The sequence below is a fragment of the Bubalus bubalis genome, chromosome 2 (genome assembly GCF_019923935.1).
Source record: "Bubalus bubalis isolate 160015118507 breed Murrah chromosome 2, NDDB_SH_1, whole genome shotgun sequence".
Classification (NCBI taxonomy): Eukaryota; Metazoa; Chordata; class Mammalia; order Artiodactyla; family Bovidae; genus Bubalus; species Bubalus bubalis.
Genome location: NC_059158.1, coordinates 108761323 through 108785280, shown reverse-complemented (window position 1 = coordinate 108785280; position 23958 = coordinate 108761323). Strand labels below are relative to the sequence as shown.

The following is a 23958-nucleotide window of genomic DNA, read 5'->3' as shown; positions in this document are numbered from 1 at the left end:
TTAAATGTTAAATAACTCCTAAATGTAGTTATCTGCCTAACTCTTGTAACAAGACAGATAGATGATTGATAGGTAAATAGATAGATGTGAAAGAGTTAGTTGCTCAGTCACATCTGACTCTTTGTGACCCTAAGAACTGTAGCTTCCAGGCTCCTGCATCCATGGAATTCCCCAGAGAAGAATATTGGAATGGGTATCCATTTGCTTCTTCAAGGGATCTTCCTGACCCAGGGATCGAACCCTGGTCTCCCATAATGCAGGCAGATTCTTTACCATCTAAGCCACCTGGGAAGCCCCCAGATAGGTAGATAGATAGATAGATATAGATAGATAGAAAGATAGATGTGTGTGTGTGTGTGTGTGTGTGTGCATGCGCGTGTGCTATCTCTTCAGTTGTGTCTGACTCTTTGTAACCCTATGGATTTAAGTCTGCCAGGCTCTTCTTTTCATGGGGTTCTCCAGGCAAGAATATTGGATTAGGTTGCCATAGATAGATACAGATAAATAGATAATATCTGTATATCTCTATGCATATTTATCTCCCTTCTCTGAATAACCAGTCTCAGTAGTGGGTGATTTGTGAAAGTATGTGATTTTATTATGCACATTTTTTCCATATTTATTTGTCAAAAAAATTGTTTTAACCTAAAACATCAATTGAGTATAAAGCTTAATTCTTTATATGAACCTTGCTCAATTCAAAAGGTGAACTACTCTAAATCCTCCTAGACAGTCCATAATCCGTCTTTTGAGTAGTGTTGACATGTGCAAGTTCAGATTTAAGAGGGCTCTCAAAGTCGTAAACTCTGAGGAGGGTTATTATTTGAGCAAAAGCTGTATCTGTGGTTACACGTTATCTACCTAACCCCGGGATGGCAGAATTTGCACCATATCATTGAATCATGCTGGTGCACTACGTCAGGGGAGGAGAGTACAATCTAGAGCCATGGGAAATGCCATACCACACATGTCAGGGGCTTCATCAGAGTTGTCTCCACAGTCGTCTTCTCCATCACACACCCAGAAATGCAGTTTGCAAAGTGAATTGTTGCAAAGGAACTCATCTGCTCTACATATATTTCCTCCTTCATTTTAAAACAAAAGACAGATATATAGCATAATTAATTCCAGTCAGCAAAACACATATTCCTCTAATTCTTAGCACAGTAAATGTTTCTCACTTCCTGATTTTTTTTCCTATAAAATATTATACATCCAAGATTTTTTAAAACGAGACAGCAAAAGAGACACTGATGTACAGAACAGTCTTATGGACTCTGTGGGAGAGGGAGAGGGTGGGAAGATTTGGGAGAATGGCATTGAAACATGTAAAATATCATGTATGAAACGAGTTGCCAGTCCAGGTTCGATGCACGATACAGGATGCTTGGGGCTGGTGCACTGGGACGACCCAGAGGGATGGTATGGGGAGGGAGGAGGGAGGAGGGTTCAGGGTGGGGAACACATGTATGCCTGTGGTGGATTCATTTTGATATTTGGCAAAACTAATACAATTATGTAAAGTTTAAAAATAAAATAAAATTAAAAAAAACAAAGCAGTATTCACTGTCAACTTTTCAAAGCAATCTTATATTACCCTCACATGTATCATATTGTCTTTACAGAATATTGAGAATAAGAGTATAGAATGAAGTTTTCTTTTTAAAAATATATTTCTTGTTTTTTATTTGGCTGTGCTGTATCTTAGTTGCAGCGTGTGGAATCTAGTTCCTTGACCAGGGATCGAACCTGGGCCCCCTGCAATGGTAGCATTGGGTCTTAGTCACTGGACCACCAGATAAATCACTAGAATAAAGTTTTCTTAAATATAAATTTCCTTCCATTTCACATCATTTCTACATTATTGAGTGTAAAGAAACTTAGGTTTTAAATAGCACTAATTTTCATTACCAAAAATTATGCTCTTCTGGGAAGAAAAGTTACTTTAAAAGTGATTTAATAATTCATTTGTATCTGAAAACTGACAAACTGCATCATTTAAACCAGAAAAACCAGTAAAACATTTTTATAGTCATAGAGAAACTACTAATTTCATGACAATTAGAAGTTGGTGGGTTTGATCCCTGGGTTGGGAAGCTCTTCTGGAGGAGGGCAGGGGGACCCACTTCAATATTCTTGCCTGAGAATCCCAGAGACAGACGAGCCTGGCGGGCCACAGTCCATAGGGTCACAAAGAGTCAGGCATGACCGAAGCAACTTATAATGCATCCATGCATGCAGAAGTTGGTGGTGTGATGGAATACTGTGGTGTGTGCTTAGTCACTCAGTCGTGTGTGACTCTTTGCAACCCAGGAACTGTAGCCCACCATGCTCTTCTGTTCACGGGGATTCTCCAGGCAAGAATACTGGAGTGGGTTGCCATGACCTCCTCTAGGGGATCTTCCCAACCCAAGGACTGAACCCAGGTCTCCTGCATTGCAGGCGGATTATTTAACATCTGAGCCACCAGGGAACTAGTTATTCTTATAAACACTGTACTATAGAATACTCTTACGAGCATTTTTAATTTATTTTTAAAGAATATATCTTTACTTTCAATTTAATTTTTAATTTTTTGGCTGTACCACATGACATATGGGATCTTAATTCCTTGACCAGACCAGAGATTGAACCCACACCCCCTGCTTTGAAAACTCAGAGTCTTAACTACTGGGCCTCCAGGGAACTCCTTTGTGAGCATTTTTAAAATATGTGCATTCTTGCTTTTTTTTAAATTAAATAGAAAGCAGGAGGAATACAAGGGCATTTGAACTTTAAATTGAATACATCTACCACAAGTAAAGAACACAGAGTACAAATAAACTTTCGTTATATATGTCTAGATACATAGCAATATATAGCAGAAACAGCAATGGTTAGGGAGTTAAGAACTTGCTTTGTTTTGCTTTGGAAAAGTGTATTAATTTCTATGGAGCTTAACATCTTCATATGTTACAAAAGAGGTATGATTAAGATTTATAAGATCATATTTTCAAAGAGTACCTGGGGAAACAACACAAAGAAATTTGATGAGAATGTAAAATGAAGATAAATGATTGCCTTCAGAGACTTATACTACCAACTTAAATTTCATATATAACATAAGAAATAGTGCTTCCATATTGGCAAGATTTGATGGTTGAAGATGTTGACATGTTAAAAATGGATATGTTTGTTTATTAAAACATAGAGCTGCAGAGTGATACTGCTCATCCTTGCAAGCCTAGAAAAGTCCAAGAAAGAAGTATTGTTCATCTTGTGGATGTACTTTAGAGAGAATAATAACCCTAAGCTGGTTAGGGTCAATAAGCTCTTATTCTTTTGAGCTTGGACTTGCACACAAATCTCTAGTAATTCACTTTCAGTAGCAAAGATGTACTTTAGGAAATGGGGACAAAATCAGATTTGGGTTTTAGAATGACAACCTTAGCTACAGTGTGGAAAGTTTAAACATGAAAACAGGGAGAGTAAAGCTAAGACAAGAAAAAAGACCAGTTTGAAGAAGGCTTGCAGTCAATCAGAAAAGAACTGATGGTAACTTGATTTAGAGTAGTTGTTGATATATTTGAGAACTCTTCAGGAGGTAGAATCCTCAGGACCTGATGTCAAACTTGATGAGGGGTAAAGGGAGATGAGTAGTCAAACACAGGACTCAATTTTTTGTTTATTCAGACCATTTGGCGAGTGCTGGCATTGTTCAATAAATAAAAGAGCATAGCATTTGGATCAGTATTAGTGGAAATAATGACATAATCCATTTAAGTTATTGGTAAGACAAGGATTTGGTGATATTTAATAGGCTAGTGGATAAATGTGTCCAAAATACAGGAAAGGTTTCTGACCTGTAAATGCATAGTTGAGAATGATCAGAATATAGATGTTACTTGAAATTTAGAAGATAACACAGAGGAAATTTGCATTGAAAGATTAAATGAATAAAGCAAAACCTACAAAAAAGACTGAGAAGTAGCCATAGTGGTTGGAGAAATATCTGAAAACTGTTCAAACAAGAAGGTAATAGTTAGCACATATAAATAATGCTAAGACAGTAGATTTAGTGAAGGTTGGTGGGTTTAAAGAAATGTTTGTAGTTGGTTATCATATATAAAGAAGTAATAGCTCTGAAGTTTGGCGTTAAAGGGAAGGAAGAAAAGAGGAAGTTGGGTAAGTCAGACAGCTGATTGCTTGTATGAAGTAAAACAGATATCTGAACAGGTATATAAATGCTTCTGAGAAGAATTCAGCAAATAAAGTAAGGTTGAGGATATAGCAGAGAGAAAAGGTAATTCATATAAGTTCTCTGAGAATCAAGAAAGTGTGAAGGATTTGTGATCTAAAACAAGTAAAAGGACTATCCTTAGACTGGAGATGAGACAAATATATTTTAAGAGAAAAGAAGACAGGCTAGGCATAAAAATAGGTAGCTTAATTAATTTTGTGTCCAGATGTTAAAATAAGCTCATGATTTTTACTGCTGCTGTGAAGTAGAATGTGAGAAAGAAAATCAACTTTTTAAAAACCTGGTAGGATTAATGGTAGAGAGAGATGATTAAAAACATATAGGTAGAATGCTTAGAATCTTGAGTGATAGTTCAAGCTGAGACCAAGAATTTATAATGCTCTCAATCATAACTGTTCTAAGTTTTCCTACAAAATACTTGACAGAACTGGTACAGCTCACAGTGACATCCTTGAGCACTAACAAACTCTAAGATACAGATAGATTCAAGTCCTTAGTGAGTCCAGCATGATGAATTTCACCATGAGTCTTCTGACAGTTCAATATCTGGCATTACGATGCCCCTTTCTTTCAAACACTTGCAATGTTCAACTATACATGCTCAGAAAAGTCAGACATGTCTGACTTTTTGAGACCCTATGGACTGTAGCCTTCCAGGTTCCTCTGTCCATGGTATTTTCTTGACAAGAATGCTGGAGTGGGTTGCCATTTTACTCCAAATGTTCAGCTTTAAAATGCCCTAAACCTTAAAATAATCTCAATCATCAAAATCAACACAAGAAAACATATTGTCATTTAATAAGTGTCTGAAAACAGACAAAAAAAGATAGCAAGAACAGTCTTTAGTATTAAACACATGAATAGTGGTATGAGGTAAGTGTTGGCTTAATTCAATATCAAAATACACAGGATATGAAATAGAGTTGTATTCCTTTGGAATAAAGATTCTAATGACTAAATCTCATCACATTTTCCATTCTAAAATGGATGAAATTCAAACAGAATTTGTGAACATCCTTTGATTATTAAAAAAAAAAAAAGATTGGTAGCACACCAGTTTTGTTAAAAGGAAAAATATGAGTTCCCAAAGGTATTGAATTAGATAACATTATAATTGTCCCCATAAGAGTGTCGGACATTGCACTATTTTTATTAAGAAGAAGAGAAATACATATGAAATCATAATTATAACACAAAGGCAAAGGTTTTATGATAATTTACTAAAGGCTTCCCATTGTACTAGGAACAATTTGCATTTTAAAAAAATGCATCAAGGGGTTCCAAGATATCATAACTTAAAAAGCCTATTGTGAGATGGCAGGAAGCACACATAAACAATTTAAAATAGGCATAATTTAAAGAGATTAATTGGATTAAAATTCCAGTTTCCTAGTCATGTTCTTGATCAGCTCAATGGGAGGTTATTAGAAAAATAGAAACAAGCATTGTAATTAGCAATAACCTATACCTAAATTTAATTGAGCTCTTGGCAATTTCATAGAAATCTGGACAAATATATCATCACAGAAAATAAGAATCAAGAGTTCTCATCTTAATTAAGGTTGAGATAAGCTTAAATGTATGATGAAATTTGATAGCTTCTATAATTAGAAGCTAATAATTGCTAAAAAGACTTATCTTTTCCATCAAAATTGGTATAAAGTGTAAAGTTTGAAAGCTCAGGCCAATATAAACACCAAATTTCCTTGGGGCAACATGTTCTACCTTTAAAAATGTGAATGCTGCTTTTAATTCCATAGTATTGGGGGTTTCTTTCCTTTTAAAGTAAACCAGTAAAATTGATTCACAAGGTAAATGCTCCATGTTTATCCTGTAGCTCTCTTACCTTCAGCCTCTCAACTCTTAGCCCCTGCTAGCTCATGTGTCTATATTTAAGATGAATGGAAGTAACATGTAACAGAAGATATGTATATTCTGGCATTTTATTTCTTCAATGTCTTGAAGTGCTTTTATCCAATACTTAAACCAATTCCTGGAAGCAATCAAATGCTAGAAATTTGAACTTGGTCATATCCATATAGGATCAAACCACCAAGATATTTCACTGAAATTTAATTACCTGGGAGCAAGGAATGCAGGAAATGTTACATGCAGCCATAGAGAGGGGAGAGAAAATTTGACATATTTCTAAATGGTTTAATTCAAAGTCCTCAGCTCTGTTTTTTAGTCAGTAAGTTTAAACATTTAATTGAGCCATTTTAAAATTGAAAGTTATCCCAGATTTCAAAAGCTATGTTTAATGTTTTACTTTAATATTTGATTTTTTAACCTAGAATTCTTTGTTTAAACACATTTGTATGAAATCCAATATTTAAAAAGTAACTAAATTCTAACAGAATTGTCCCCCACTCCGTACCCTCCCAGGTACAGATTCACTCTCTAGGTATTTCTACAGTTCTTGGAGAACTGGGGCTGGGCTTGATAGTATTAAAACATGAATTTATAAACATCCATGGAGATAAAATAAGAAACAAGATTTCTTGCTCCCCATCATCTCAGTCAATTCTCTGTGCTATTACATAGTTCAAATCTTATTACCCTTTCCTTTTTTAATATTAGAAAACTCCTAAAAAGCCTTGGAAAATGCCTCAATATGTGTAATATTAAAACTAAGTTCCATAGCATGACTTTTCAATTACTTGTGGCTCCTAAATGGATCAAGTTTCCCTCACCTCTGTGACTATGAACATAATGATCCCACTGCCTGGAATGTATTTCCACATTTTGTTTGTACAGAAACATATTCCAACAGGGAAATTCAGTCAAATGATACAGAAGGTGAAATGGGATCATTCTCTTCTAATCCTGGCTGCCAGGTTATGATATTTGTATCTAACCAAGAAGAGCTTTGAGTGAAGATTGACATAACCAGAGTTACACTTACATACGATGAACATGGCAGCAGTGAGTAGGATATTTTGGTGACCAACTGGGTCACCAATAAGCCTACATAGGAAAAATGAGGAAAAGAACAAGACTGGTGAGTGACTGAAGCTGAGGGGATGGAATTTATTCATGAGAAAATACTAAATGATAAGAAATTTAATCTTGGACTTAAAGTCCTTGACTATGACTTTTTGGTCCCAGAATGTTCACAAAGTTTGCTTTCTTCAGAGTAATCAATTACAGACAGCAAGTGTGAGAACGTAAGCAAAAGTAGAAACAGCTATTATGGAAGTTTAATCTTTTATGATTTTCTATAATGCACTTCAGATTCCAAATAAGAACTAGTGTTTCTTCTGCTGATATAATAATACTTTATCAGATTTGGAATAGAAATGTAGTAAATCATAAAGGTTTGATCTAATATTAAAGGAGGTAGAAGATATTTTTCCTTGACTGATTAGATATTTACAGGAGTAAATATTTTAGATCCATTTAAACTTTATAAACAGAGTGCCTGTTCAAATGCTTTACAACATATATCAATACTAACATCATCTCTGTTGATGATGTTTCAAATATTCTAAAATGTAAAGTTTAGAGGATCTTATAAGTAAAAATAAATTGTGTTAATCAATATATCTAACATTATGAAATTAATAAGAATGCTATAATTCATGGCCATTTTAGATTCACCCTACAATTTCTTTGCTTTCCTCTTATTAACAGAAAAATAGCAATAATTTAATGTGGTGATTTGCAACTAAAAAGTTATATGTCAGGAAATATTTTCACATAACTAGAAAAGAATGATGCTATAAAATAAAAGTTTCTTCCAGACTTCAAATAATGTAGGTCGTTTTCTCAACCATATGGCAAGAAACAAATCTGGGGCCCAACGTACAACCTATCTATGATCTAGCATATTAGCATGTGTGATATGATATACCATATGTTGTTTCTATTCTTTTAGAAACAAGGCAAGCAATGTGGGAGAAAAACGTGCCCAGAAAATACTTCGGTAGGAATGGCTATAGGGGCTACGTTCCCTGACCTCTTCTCACATTTCCATCCCTGATCCAGCATCTAGTCCAATGTCATACTCATAATAGATACTCAAAAAACACTTGTATTTTAGTTGTGTTTGTTATATGAAAATGGATTTATATTCTTGTCTGAAAATGATCCAGATTTTGCTTATTTAGAACACTGTATTATGTGTTGAGAGGGTTTCCTGGTGGGTCAGTCAATAAAGAATTTGCTTGCAATGCAGGAGGCGGAGGTTTGATCCTTGGGTCAGGAAGATCCCCAGGAGAAGGAAATGGTTACCCATGCCAGTATTCTTGCCTGGGAAATCCCATGGCCTGAGGAGCTTGGCGGGCTACAGTGCATAGGGTCGCAAGAGTCAGACACGACTTAGAGACTAAACCATCACCGCCATTATGTAATGAAATTAGAAAAGGAGAATCATTTTAATTATCTTATCTGCTGCCTTTAGCACATGATGTAAATAGTCTGCACAGCATCTTAACTGCCATTCTCTTATTTGTAGACACACATATGCAATAGTACCTTACCTCTGTCACAGTTCTCTTCGTCACTGCCATCCACACAGTCATGAATTCCATCACAAAGCCATCTAATTGGAATACAGTGGGCTTTATTTCTGCATCGAAACTGATCTTCCTTACACTCAGTCACACAGTCCATCTGTTCAAATACAAATGGGGGCTGCAGTTTTAACTACTGATAATGATATAGTCACAAGCAAAGTAAACATGCAATTGACAATATTGGAGATTTATTATGCTGTGTGGGCTTCGTTTTATTTTTAATTAATGAATATCGCCTTTGCAAAGGACAATACAGTTTGGTCAATGGGCAGCATGAAGATTCAGGCATTTGCTGAAATTACTGTATTCAATGTTCTTGTCTTGACATTTTAGACAGTGCTAAGAATCAAGATTCTGTCTCTCTATTGCTTATTACATTTGCTTTCTCAAATCTAATTCACATAATTCAGAGATTTTAATCAAAAGATAGATTTTACCTCATCTGAACCATCAGCACAGTCATATTCTCCATTACATTTCAAAGATGCTGAAATGCATCCCCCACTGGCACATATATATTCACTTGACGAGCAAGTAGGAGAAGCTGAGTATAAAGTTGAGATTCAGATTTAGTGAACAGAATGAATGTTGATAGATAAAAGCATAAATAAGCATATGAAAATTACAGATAGTAATGAAAATAGCTTATACTGAATTATATTCAACATCTGATATTAAACACTGACTTAAAATGAGCTTTACAATATTTTTGTACTGTATTAAATATACCTCATGATGTAATGGTCTGTTCATAAGTATTCAACTCACTAAAGAAAAAAGGGCCAGGGGGGTGGGGGGAACCTCTCTATATCTTCTATTACTTTGTTGAAGAGTTAAATATATTCTCTTATAATTTTGAATCTATTTAAAATACAAAAGCCTCAAATTATTTTCAAAATTGTAATAGGATTTAGTAAACTTTGAGGATATTATTAATATATGCATTGTATAAAGCTAAAAGTGAAAATCTTGGCATGGTCTCATAGACCCCATGATATCTATTTGGCTATTTTGAAAAAAATATCATATTTATATAAGTTTTAAGAAGTCTTTTTTTTTAACTTGGGGTTTTAAATATGAATGTATGTATAATTGGCAAAGTCTGTAAAATTTGAAGCAATTCTTTTATGACATGGAAATATTTTAAATTGTAGATAAATAAGTTATAGCCAATACCTGATGTAATTAATTAACACAGGAATGATGATACCTTTCCATGTTGAGGGGCTTCATTTGTTAAGCCTGCATTCAAATTCTGGGGTTCTTGGCCTTGTATTAGATCACTAGGTAGCCAAATATACTTACGTAATGGCTTTGTGGTTTAAATTGCTGTGTCCTGGGATGCTAAAAAGCTTTTCCCTTAGGTTTTAATTCCTTTTAATTGGCAGTGGTTGCCTAGGGAATCTGTATTAATGAGTCTGGGACTATGTCTGAATTCAGTAAGAACAAAGATGTGAACAGTTAGCAATGTGGACCATGGGCATAGTCCTGGGCTATTAGTAAAGTGTGTGTGAGGAATCTGCAGTTCTGACTTAGTCCCTCAAAATAATTATTACACTATGAAACTACTTATAACCATATATATATATGTGTGTGTGTGTGTGTGTATAATATATTACAAAGTGATCTTCCCCAGTATTTTTTCCTGTAGAATAATGCTATTAAAATTCCCAAGTATAAAAGCTAATTTTATATATATGTATATTTATATTTAAAGTGATGTTTAAGGAATAGCAATGTATGAACTGGGTATTTTTCCCCCTATACTCTTATTTTGAATCTTAATTTTTATTTTGGACCAAGATGTAAAAGAAATAATACACCTTCTATATTCTATTTAATAATCTTAATTTCTGGAATTGAAACCTGACTTTTATCACACTTATAGTTTCAACCTTTTTCATTCCACTATCTTGGAAAAACAACTCCAAATGATATAGAAAAATACAGAGATCAGAAAATCAAATTTAGGGGAGTAATGCTTGTATCTGGAAATAATATCAATCTTGCCTAACAAAACACTTTCAAAACATACAAAAGGCACACCAATTAATTTATCTACAGATATTTCAGATTATTTCTTAAAAACAGCAAAATGTGCATTATTTGCCACTGTTTTATACATATCTTTGCTGAAATTTAAATTCTGAGTTAAAACATTACTTAAATGAAATATTGTCTCAAGCATTTTACCTGGCTCACAGTTTTTCTCATCTTCTCCATATTTACAGTCTTCATGGCCATCACATTTCCATTTTGCTGATATACACTGACCATTGGAACACTGGAATTGATCTTTGGAACAACTTGTTTCACAATTTCTCTGACAAAAACAACACAAACATAATTAAAATTAAAATTTCAGATAAATGTCTTCAACCCCAAAAAACACATACAAGAATCTCAGATGGTCACACTTAAGCTCATCACTATAAAACATTATAATCATTTTCCAGTTTCATTTGTCTCTATTAGTCATAATAAAACAGAGAAATATAAAAAGAACATAAATCCCACGGCTTCATCACATAATAAAGTTGCTCTGAGTGGATCATACTCCAAAAAGGCAGTTATGGGGTAATGCAATTTTAATAGTTATAAATGACAATGAGAAATGTCAATAACCTCAGATATGCAGATGAAACCACCCTTACAGCAGAAAGCGAAGAGGAACTAGAGAGCCTCTTGATGAAGATGAAAGAGAAGGTTGAAAAAGCTGGTTTAAAACTCAACATTCAAAAAAAGAAGATCATGGCATCCAGTCCCACCACTTCATGAAAATAGATGGGGAAACGATGGAAAGAATGACACTTTATTTTCTTGGGGTCCAAAATCATTGCAGATGGTGACTGCAGCCATGAAATTAAAAGACACTTGCTCCTTGGAAGAAAATCTATGACCAACCTAGACAGCATATTAAAAAGGAGAGACATTACTTTGCCAACAAAAGACCATCTAGTCAAAGCTATGGTTTTTCCAGTAGTCATGCATGGATGTGAGAGTTGGACCATAAAGAAAGCTAAGTGCCGAAGAATTGATGCTTTAGAACTGTGATGCTGGAGAAGACTCTTGAGAGTCCCTTGGATTACAGGGAGATCCAACCAGTCAATCCTAAAGGAAATCAATGTTGACTATTCATTGGAAGCACTGATGCCAAAGCTCCAATACTTTGATGTGAAGAACTGACTCATTGGAAAAGACCCTGATGCTGGGAAAGATTGAAGGCAAGAGGAGAAAGGGACGACAGAGGATGAGATGGCTGGATGGCATCACCAACTCAATGGACATGAGTTTGAGCAAGCTCTGGGAGCTGCTGATTGACAGGGAAGCCAGGCATGCTGTAGCCCATGGGCTCACAAAGAGTTGGACATAACTGAGGGACTGAACTGAAGTAACAATGATGATTGTGGGGAAATAAAAAGGCTAAAAGATATTTCTAATCAGTATAGCCAGTTCCTTGGGAATGGGGTGGAAAGATTAATGTGAAACAAGAAAAAATCCTAGGGTAATTCTGTCTTGCATCAACAAAACTTCCCCTTGTGTTATTTTTTTCCCCTATCCCCACTTTTCTCCCTCTGTCCTTGTTCTTTCATACTTTGCTATTCATATTCCTTTTCCATTCTTCTGATACTTGTTCTTAGAGAACTGTGAAATGAACTGCCAGAATTGTCATTTTTGGCTAGCTAGCATCCAGATTTTATTTGGAAATCAAACAAGATAGCAGTGATGCCTCTGGGGGCCTTTCAGTTCTTTATATGAGATCAATGAAAGGGAAATTAGAAATTCACTTTCCTTGGGTCTGACCACTCTGGTTGAAATGGGATGCTCCAGTGAAATGTCTTGCTGAGATGATATTTTTCTGTTGTTTAGCAATTTCTTTTGTTGCCAAGATTTACTTGTCTGTTCTTTTCACAAAAGGTGCAGCACTCTTACAGCTTGTGAAACTTCCAATGAATGAAGCATATGAACTGTTACTCCCTGCTTTTTCTCAGTTTCATCCCATGTAAGAAATAAGAGCTTATTTTCTGAATTCCTATAGTTTTCTCTTTGCTGATGACAGTTTAATTAGACTGCCTGCTATATAACTGATTTTTTTCTTTCCTTCCCCCTTTCTTTTCCCAAGTATTGAAGATTTACCATTTACTAGAGTTTCTTAAATAGTAATGTTGGTAAAACTGGCCAAGTGTTACTCACTGTGATGTCAGACTCTTTGTGACTGCATGGACTGTAGCCTGTCAGGCTTCCCTGATTGTAGCCTGTTAGGCTCCCCTGTCCATGGGATTCTCCAGGCAGAATTCTGGAGTGGGTTGCCATTTCCTTCTCCAGGTGGTCTTCCAACCCAGGGATTGAACCTGAGTGTCCTGCAAGAGTTTCTTAAATAATAAAGTAATGAAAAGGATGATTGCTCCCTGTATTTGGTAAATTCAGTTCAGTTCAGTTCAGTCACTGAGTTGTGTCCGACTCTTTGCGACCCCATGAATCGCAGCACACCAAGCCTCCTTATCCATCACCAACTCCCGGAGTCTACCCAAATCCATGTCCATTGAGTCAGTGATGCCATCCAGCCATCTTATCCTCTGTCGTCCCCTTCTTCTCCTGCCCCCAATACTTCCCAGCACTAAGGTCTTTTCCAATGAGTCAACTCTTCACATGAGGTGGCCAAAGTACTGGAGTTTCAGCTTCAACATCAGTCCTTCCAATGAACACCCAGGACTGATCTCCTTTAGAATGGACTGGTTGGATCTCCTTGCAGTCCAAGGGACTCTCAAGAGTCTTCTCCAACACCACAGTTCAAAAGCATCAAGTCTTCGGGGCTCAGCCTTCTTCACAGTCCAACTCTCACATCCATACATGACCACTGGAAAAACCATAGCCTTGACTAGACGGACCTTTGTTGGCAAGGTAATGTCTCTGCTTTTAAATATGCTATCTAGGTTGGTCATAATTTTCCTTCCAAGGAGTAAGCGTCTTTTAATTTCATGGCTGCAATCACCATCTGCAGTGATTTTGGAGCCCCCAAAAATAAAGTCTGACACTGTTTCCACTGTTTCCCTATCTATTTCCCATGAAGTGATGGGACCATGTAAACTCATAGAGAAGACCAGCATTTTAACCAACAATTTCAATAAAATATACTGTCAAAATAAATGAATATGCTTTAAAAACATGAGTTCATAAGGGTTTTAAGAAAGACTTAACAGAGGAATTTTAAACAGAATGAAACTAAGAAAAGATTTTTCACACATAAGGATAAATAGAAACGTGATGTATCCAAGGGGTGAGCTATGTAATGGTGAATGACATTGGAAAAATAGCCCATGTACTGGTCATGAGGAAGTAATTTCAGATTTTGTTCACCACTTTCCTTTTCCATGTCCATTACTGTACCTGGGACATTTAAGAAGTAAGTATTCCATTAAAATTTGCTGAATAGATGATCGAATGAATGAAGTAGCAAATGTAGAAAATGAGGAATATATATTAAAATATTATGTAATTTATGGCAGCCCACTCCAGTCTTCTTGCCTGGAGAGTTCTATGAACAGAGGAGCCTGGCTGGCTACCGTCCATAGAGTTACAAAGAGCCAGACACGACTAAAGCAACAGCATATATGTACCCGCACATATACACAGGATAGAAATAGTGTCTATGAATCTAGAACCTGATATCATGCAATGATTATAATAACTGCTCAGTATAATTTGTAGAATTAATTAATGTTTTTCTCAGCAATAGGGCTAATTCAAGTAAAGGAGCTCAATAGTCAGTGACACTGTTCTATTTGTATTGATAATAACACAGAAGGTAATACTTCTAGATATTTTTTCTACCATCAGAAGAGTTTAATTTATAATATACTGCATATAGTTGATGCATGTGTCTGTGTCTATATTTGTGGGGTTTTTAATCATTATCTTAGACATCTTAAAACACACAGAAAAACAGAGAGAACAGAATAATAAAACCCATGTGCTCATCATGCATATTTAACAATTATCCACACTTAGCTATTCATGTTTCATAAGCCTCTCTCCCAGTTTATTTATATTTTGAACTTTAACATAATGACAATAGCTTCAGAAAATTAATACTATGATGGTATTAATAGAAATTTTTAAAGTTATTCCCATTCCATTTTAAAAATTTCCTAATTTTCTCAACTGTAGAAAAATACTGTTTGATAAAAGAAAAATCTAAAAGAACCTATACATTGAATTTGATTTGAGTTTCTTTTAATGTATAACTCTTTTTTGAATGCCATTTACTACTTGGGAAAAACAGGTCATTTGCTCTATAGAATGTCTCACATTCTGAATTTGGCTAAGTAAATACTAAAAATTCTAATAATAATAATACTAGAAATCTAATAAATAAATACTATTTATTAGAATTATAAGTAAATACTTATAATTCTAACTAATAAAGTTACTTAGAAACCTCCAAAGTAACAATTGAGCTTTTTCTTTAAATATTATTATCAACTCATATATTTGTATACATTATTATATTTCAATACATTACAGTCATTTTTTATTTTCTTTCTAAGGCTCAAATTGTCCCTTTTGTATGTAGAAAACCCTGCAATTTTGCTCCTATGTATTTTGGACACTATCCCAATAGTCTTGTTTTCTGGCTTTACAAGATGTTAGTGGCTCATTTTGTCAATTTCCATTCACAGATCTAGAATTAAACATTTCTCAAAGGAGTTTTGATTCTGTTAATTGGGTAATGTAGTTAGAGGTCATGATATGAATGCTAGAGATAGTCTTTAAAACTGGGATGTCATTGGTTTTAGGATTTTTCAGTGGCAGAGCCAAAAACATATTTTTAAAAACAGAAAAATAAATCAAGATCTCAAGCTGATACTTTTGAATTTAATTACAGGGTTTTTATTTACTTGTATTTTTTCTACATTCATATCTCCTTTATTTTACTTAAAAATTTTGAGTGTTAGTAATTTTAAAATAATTTTACATTGGAACTATTGTACTCTCTAAGACACAAATTTCAAATCAGCAAAACCAATGTTATTTAAAAAACACATGTATGAATATAATTTAAGATTCTTTTGCATTTCTTTTGGTTCTTACAATATGTTATACTGGACACAGAGGTCAAATATATTTTAAATTCACTTTAAATAGTTCTTCTCTGTGTTTGCCACTAACCTGATACACAATTACATTGATCCAAGTTTTTGATTTATTGTTTTGGCTGAAAATTAACAAAGTAATTCAGTTAACATTCATACAAAAAGTAATCCTTACAATTTTCTCTTTTGTTCCCAGTATAAGAATATCCTGTATGTAATTATGCTTTCTAGCCATCTGTTCAGCTCACTTTTTTGTTTGTTGACAATGCAACCTGTCATTCTAGATTTTATAAAGGAAACAGAAATCAACTGCCTGTAATGTTAGCCACTTAATTACATATAGACAGTATCAAAAGTCCATAAATGTAGAGAAAGACTACCTTTAAGAGAGTTAATTTCATTCCCTAGGGATATTAGCATAAAAATATATGGATAGTGGAGATATATTCAGCCACCAAGAATTGCATCCATTAACTTATAGCATGAGAGAAACAGCATGGATAAGGATGTCTACTTTCACATGAATAACATTTAGAAAAAAGAAGTGTTTAATTTTGTTTATGTATGTTGGACATCTAGTGAAAAACATGCAAGATGAAATCACAAGCCTTCAGTAATATATCCCCACCTTTTGATGTTTCACAATTACATGGTGCTGTTGGACTATATATACATTTTTAAAGAAAACAAACACAAAACATTTTAATGGTATGGAAGAATTTATATGAAATATATTTTCCTGATTGTGAAAAATTTAATAAAATTCTGAATAAATATAGATACTAAGTAAATATGTAGCTGGGAATTGTAAGACTTTAACTTCTCTGTGGATTTTTAAAAATTTTGTTTGACTTGTTTTGTGACTAGCCCAATCAACAGAAGTAATATTTTTCACCTTCTCCTAAGAGACCTTTGCAGCCTCAAGTTTTAAGGTTTCAGACCTTCAGGTGAGAAATAAAGTGCATTAGGTTCCAAAATCTAGACTTGTACATGATTAGGGGGACTTTTCCAAAATAGTGAGAGAATGGAGAAGAGTTGTCCAATCTTGATAAGACTCCCTGAAGGTTGGGGAATATCTGGTTTGTGTGGATTCTATAACTAGTAGAGACCTTCAGGGTCTTCTGAAGAGGCAAGTAATCAGTAGATACTTAAGGAAGCTGAACTTGAAACACAGAAATCTCCAGAGCACCTGGGAAGATTCTTCCCAAGTCGATAGTCAGTGGAAGGCCCTTTTTGAGGCTGAGTACATATTTGTGTCAATCAGAGTAGCAGAAGTCTAGGCAGTCATTGTGTGTCAGGAGGAGCCATGGTGGCCACTGAGGACCAGAGACCTTATTTTCCCTTCTGTGGCTGGACTTGATTGTACAAGTGCTGCATTCCTGATAGTAACATGAAAAATCACTAACTGAGAAAACCATGTAAAGTGACTATTACTGTGTGCCATGTATTATTTTTTAAAGCATCACGGAGTAATTAATATCTGAAACCCCAATACACAGATGCATAAATGATAAATTGTGTGAAGGTTTATATAATGTTAGCACAACCTGAGATTACAGAATTATCCAGAGAAATTCTGAACTTCTTTATTTTTTTTTAATTTTATTTTATTTTTAAACTTTACAATATTGTATTAGTTTTGCCAAACATCAGAATGAATCCGCCACAGGTATACCTGAGTTCCCCATCCTGAACCCTCCTCCCTCCTCCCCCCCATACCCTCCCTCTGGGTCGTCCCAGTGCACCAGCCCCAAGCATCCAGTATCGTGCATCAAACCTGGACTGGCGACTCGTTTCATACATGATATTATACATGTTTCCATGCCATTCTCCCAAATCTCCCCACCCTCTCCCTCTCCCACAGAGTCCATAAGACTGATCTATATTCTAAACTTCTTAACTGTGTGTACATAGAACTTATTATAAATGGATTGTGAGTCATCATCTAGGCAAAGCTAAATCTGGGTTTCATAAAAATTGATGACCCACATCTAAGTCTGTAAGACTATATCTACTGAAGAAGGAGTCTGGGGAGAAGAAACTGTTTAAAATGCATAAAAATATTAGTCCTGGCTATAAATACTGCAGCAAATTTACGAACAAATTCACAGATGGCAAAGGCATCAGCTATAGGGAATAGGGTTTCCAAACATCTTATTCCCAATCCAGCCATTCACTACTTGAGGTAAAACAGACTATAAAATTAACTGTCAATAGTAGCACAAGAGCTATTCCCTGTGCTGGATGTGTGCAGCGCAGAGCATAGATATAATACATATCTTAGTGTGTCAGAAGCAAAGTGCATTCAAAGCTGTCCCTGTCACACTCATTGAATGGAATAATAATTATGAATGAAATTTTAAGGAACCACTTTATTTTTTGTTTGATTTCTCAAAAATGCCTACCTCATCCGAGCCATCTGCACAATCAAAATCTCCATCACACCAAAACCTTGAAGAAACACAGTCCCCGTTGGCACAGAGAAAATCTTTCAGTGTACAGGTCTGTGGCTCTGGGGACAGAAAAATAGCACAAGTTTATTCTATTACATGCAACTTCATTCTAAAATTTATATGACATACCACGTGAGGTAGCATTAAGAAAAAAGAAGTTAGCCAGGCAGAACCAATAAATTGTTTATAAAAAAAAAAGAGAAGCATTTCATGAAGCATCTGTGGTATATAATATAATGATTTTTCAAATTTATTTTTGAAGTCATGAATAGAAAGTGGCATTAGATACAAATTGAAAAAAATGCAAAAGATAAATAGCTTACTGTTTAATGAAAATCCAGTAGCAAAGTAAAAGAAAAGGCATAAAAATCTACATATTAAAGTAAAACAACAATTTTTCCAGTTGAAATTCTAAATCATATTATGCATTTACTTAAAGGATGCAAGACATTTTGTTACTCTCTATGGGTACACAGGACTATTTATTAACTGAAGAGTCTAAACTTTGGTTCATGGCTTTTTATTATGTATTCTAATGACTTTCTACTTCTTCAGTTCTGTACCTGGAAAATTCAGAGCTCCTAGAACTAAAAGGATATGTGGGGATATTATTGGACATGATTGAAGGAGATTCTTTTTTGAAAACTGCCTATTTATTTATGCAGTTATTTGCTTATGCCTTAACCTCATTTACCTGCCATTTCAGATAATTTGCTAACTGTTAATTTAATTATGCTTCACCATGTTCCATATAAGACCTAAGCCAAATATTGTGACTTGTTATTTGGCTCAACTACTATGCGGGATATGTTTCATCTGGACAATGAAGCAGGAGTGCAGAAATTTTCCCTAACAAGTAATCAGTATAACTGCTGACCGTCACCTCTTGCTTGGTTTTGATTCTCTAAACAGAACTGATATCTGGCATGATGAGAGACCCCCATTCCCCCTCTCATTAACTGTATTTACAACCGTCCTGTTTCACACACAATAATATTCTTGTTCAGGTAAAACAGAAATTGGCAACAGGAATAAAATTTAAAGAATATTCATATGAAGCATAATTTCTACATAAAAATTGTGCATAATTCAGCCTGTATTTAAATATCACTCTATGCAATCACTCGGGTTCTCGCTATAGGGTAACATATGAATGTTTGATATCATGAAGGCTCTTACATTTCTATATAAATATCCCTTCTGAGAACACTGGAAGAACTTTGAAAAATGTAATATGTATTGAACATTTTGTTCTGCTCTGGGTCTTTATTTTAAAAATGTGAACTTCTGGCTATGAATAAGATAAGATGCTTATCAATAGAATGAAAAAGAGCCACTAAGTGGAGGGTCTCCCTCATTTTTAAATACTCCTTTGTTTAGACAGCATGACAAGAACAGTTTCTCTTTTAGTCTTTGTACTATATTCATATATATGACACTTTAATTTTAAAAACAACTTAATTAATAGTAATATTGATAACTACAACAATAATAAAAAAAAATACCAGCTACTGAGTGTTCATTGAAAGGACTGATGATGAACCTGAAACTCCAATACTCTGGCCACTTGATGTGAAGAGCTGACTCATTTGAAAACACCCTGATGCTGGGAAAGATTAAGGACAGGAGGAGAAGGGGATGACAGAGGACGAGATGGTTGGACGGCATCACCGACTCAATGGACATGAATTTGGGTAAACTCCGGGAGATGGTGATGGACAGGGAGGCTTGGCGTGCTGCAGTCCACGGGGTCACAAAGACTGGGACATAACTGAGCGACTGCACTGAACTGAACTGAACTAGCTACTGATATTTTGTTTGCTGTTAGGCACTAGGTGAAGATAATGCCAAATAGTTGAATTAGCTCATCAGTTAATGTTAACAATTCTGTAAGATAGGTTGGTTTCTCTGGTGGCTCAGACGGTTAAAGAATCTGTGTGCAAGAAGGAGACCTGGGTTTGACCCCAGGGTCAGGAAGATCCCCCGGAGAAGGGAATGACATAAGGTAGATACTATTGTTGGACCCTTTTTTAGATGAGTAAATTGAAGCAGAGAGAGGAAAAAAACTTACTCCAAATCACCCAGCAGGTAAAAGAGCTAGTATTAAACTTGAATCTAGATAACCTGACACCGGGATCTGTATTTTTACTGCGAAGCCATATCATTGCCTCCCATACTACTAAGGAAGTAATAAGTGTTCTCATATTACAGGGATTGACATTAAAGCCCTTGAAAAGTCAAGTTAATTGTCCAAGGCACACAGCTAGCAATGTCGATTTACTTTACAGTAATAATAAAAGAAAACCCTTTTCCTCTTTGTATCCACCCATGCTGAATCTGTTTCACTCTCTTTCCATTTGCAGACACACGTGGTTTTATTCTCAGGGAAAATAAATTCTAGTAAAATAAATAAATAGATGCTCAATTTTTGAATAATGGTGAATAACATTGGATATTAAATACTAAACAGAGTGCATTTAAAATATATTATATTTAGATATTTTAAAAACAGCAGTACAATCTTTAATTTCATGATTTGAGGGTATTGAAACATGATAATTCTTCCTTTAATATTCTCATTTGCTTTTATTCTAATTAAGAACAAGTGTGTTTATCATGTTAGCACATGATAAACAGCAATGGCCTCACAGGCTTTTACACACTCTGCTATGGGCAGGGCTGGATGTTGTTAGTTCAAGGTTATAAATAAAATTGTATAGCCAGTAGATCAAGGTATTTGCCCAAAAAATCCACAGAATATTTGATCTATAGAGACTTGCTTTAACATTTTTAATTATTCTGTTCCAATAGGGGAGTAAAGGAACTGAGAGACTTGCTTAGAAAAGCATTTTTCAGTACAAATGGAAATTCTGTATGTGCTACCATGTTTTTTAAAAAATGCCAGAAAAAAATAATCCTGAATTATTTATATATACATAAATGTCATCAAGGAGTGGGGTAGCTAATGTGTTTCTAACTCTCATCTAAATGCCTTAGAATCTTTTCCCACTAGTTCTCTCAAAAAGAAATTCTCTCTTGAGGAAAATGCAATTTTGCTATCAGAGAAGATCCTAAGTTATTGTATTCTCTTATCGTTTACTTTGCCTTTAATCTTTTCAGGATAAAGTAAAGGATGAATTTTTAGAACTTGGCACAATAGCATTTTTCTTGTGGAAAAGAACCAAAAAATGACTATACCTGGAACATAACCCCTTTGGAAAGAAAATTTGAATGTGGCATTTTCCCCAATATTTCTAAAATGTTCTTCCTACACTACCTTGGTCTGATATTACCTATTCCTGAGATCAAAGGAGATAGGGAATCCCATACGTGAAGGAATAACCAGGTTTTTCATAAATCTCATCTAAACAAGCTAGACTGACAGCCAAGGAGCCTTTACAGAGCATGTTTCAGAAGGCTGATCTGGATTCTATAATAAGGATAAAAAATAGGGGTATCGTATAAACTGGTCACCCCCTTTGATAGTAGTGAAGGCATAAACATCCTGCCTCGGAATTGAAAGGAGCTATAGGAGACGACTTCACAAGATCTAAGAAGCTATAGTCAGAAAATAAAAGCAACTTTCAAAGCCATAGAGTTAGTGGCAGAGAATAAATCTTTCAGACTCCAATTTCTCTACTCAGTATATTATCATAAACTCTTGGTGATAAGTTCAAAAATTGTATCAGTGTGAGTGTGAGCATCTGAGGAGAATTTTTAGAATACAATTAGTATAACTGTCATGCTATACAAATAATCTTCTGATACAAATTCAGTGTGAAAGTACTAGAAATTCAAATAAGGCAGATGCAGCTTGTCTCTACATAAACCTATATCTAGTTGATCAAATTATTTGGTACTTTAAAATCCATTGGAGTGCCAGTTACTTTTTAATAATGCAAAGTTATGAAATAATTTTATTTTGTACATCAATTACTTGGATGGCAGACATACCATATATATTTGTTGCTGATGAAAATAGTACAGATGTTGAGATTTTAAAAGTATTTCCAAACCTTTGCTCCAGATTACTAAATGACTTCAATAACAATGAAATTTTCTTATTTTTAAGAGCAGAAATCATTGCTGAAGTAAAATGTCCCTGCTGAACACTTAACAAGGGAAATGATCATCATTAGATGATGAAATGACAATGGGCTAATTATCCTATGTAGATATAAAAAATTAGAAGGCATATTAAACTAAAACATAGCTGGCAGTTAATTGCTCTGCTGCTATTCCAACTCTTTCCATATCTATGCCTGGAATATTTCCAACTCAATTTAAAAAGTTAATTCATTATAAGAGATTCATAAACAAAGAAGCCCAAAAGCAAATTTTATAGTAAATTGCTAATATTATAAATATGTGTCAGGCACTGTGCAGATCATGGGACATTGTTCTACTTCTTCAACGATCTTCAGACATTTAAATAGGAATTCAGATACATATGATAAATAAATGGGACAATCAAATGTGAGTGAATTTTGCATAATAGCATGTGGGCCTTTAAAAAAAAACATGTTGCTATTGTATAACACTGACTAACTCTCTCTGGTATGTTTCACTACTTAATAAAGGCTAACAATAAATGACAAATGTGGATTAAAATGCATATCTTTGACTAATGACATTTAGAAAACATGATACCACTGCCCTCTTGAGCATACTGTTGTCATCTATATATAACTATATATAAAATTATGAGATGTATATAATATGTAGTCATAATTACAATACATATTATATCATGTGTATATAATGATAACAGTTTTGTTGTAATTATATACATATTATTTTAATAGTTTCAATATATAATAAGGCATTAGAAATATTTTGAAAGCACTTTAATACAGCAACAGTATATTTTTCTAAGGCTGACTTCTATAGGACTAATCTCTTGGTGCTCCCTATAGATATATTGTGTTTTCTTATTTTTCAGAGACTCAGCTTCTGTCTATGTAGAACTGGTGGCATTTTCAATGCTTAAATCTTCCCATTTTTCTGGCTTAGTCAAGATGGTATATTCAAACACCACTTAATGATCTACAACCCTTGATCCTTACGCTTAAATATTCTTCCATGTTTAACATGCTATCTACTTTGACCTTTATCCTGCATACACCTTCTATTCTTCCATGTCACAACTATAATATGCTTCATTCTCATTCACTGCCATCTTTTCTTGGCAAATTCATCAATATTGCTTGTTTTAGGAACTAAAAGAGATCCACACATAATTGGGTATTTTATACTGCACTGCTTGATACTGCAGTCTATTCCCTTGCTTTTTCTTAAGGGCTCTGTGACTACAGTAATTTATCACTAAGTTTCCATGGTGACAAGTGAGATGCAATTTTTCCTTCTCCTAGCTTTCTTGCATCAAAAGATGACTTTTAGGAGATGTCACCAAAATCATATTTGGCCACTTAGGAAACCCCAGGAGACTCAGAAACCAGCTCTCTCTGCCCTTCATTCTTCTCCTTCCTGTCTCATTAAAACAGCAACCTAACTTCTCACACCATTTAAATTACCACTTAAATAAAGGGTCTTCCAAGATGTGAGTCTCCATGTTGCCTTTCCACATCCTTCTCTTGTTTTCAATATCCTTTAGTCACAGATGCTTCCTTTCAGGTATATTATTTAGGAAAGTG

At 34.7% G+C, this 23958-nt stretch overlaps 1 protein-coding gene across 1 annotated transcript in view; it reads right to left on the bottom strand.

Annotated features, from left to right (window-relative positions):
* Positions 1-23958, bottom strand: part of LRP1B (LDL receptor related protein 1B) — a 2209913-nt gene that overhangs the window by 178646 nt on the left and 2007309 nt on the right. Inside the window, exons 68-72 of the mRNA XM_025261770.3 lie at positions 18257-18363; positions 10951-11080; positions 9195-9301; positions 8722-8854; positions 963-1085 (exon numbers count right to left, since the gene is read on the bottom strand). Coding sequence (XP_025117555.3) covers positions 963-1085; positions 8722-8854; positions 9195-9301; positions 10951-11080; positions 18257-18363 — 600 coding nt within the window. The remainder of the gene's footprint in view (positions 1-962; positions 1086-8721; positions 8855-9194; positions 9302-10950; positions 11081-18256; positions 18364-23958) is intronic.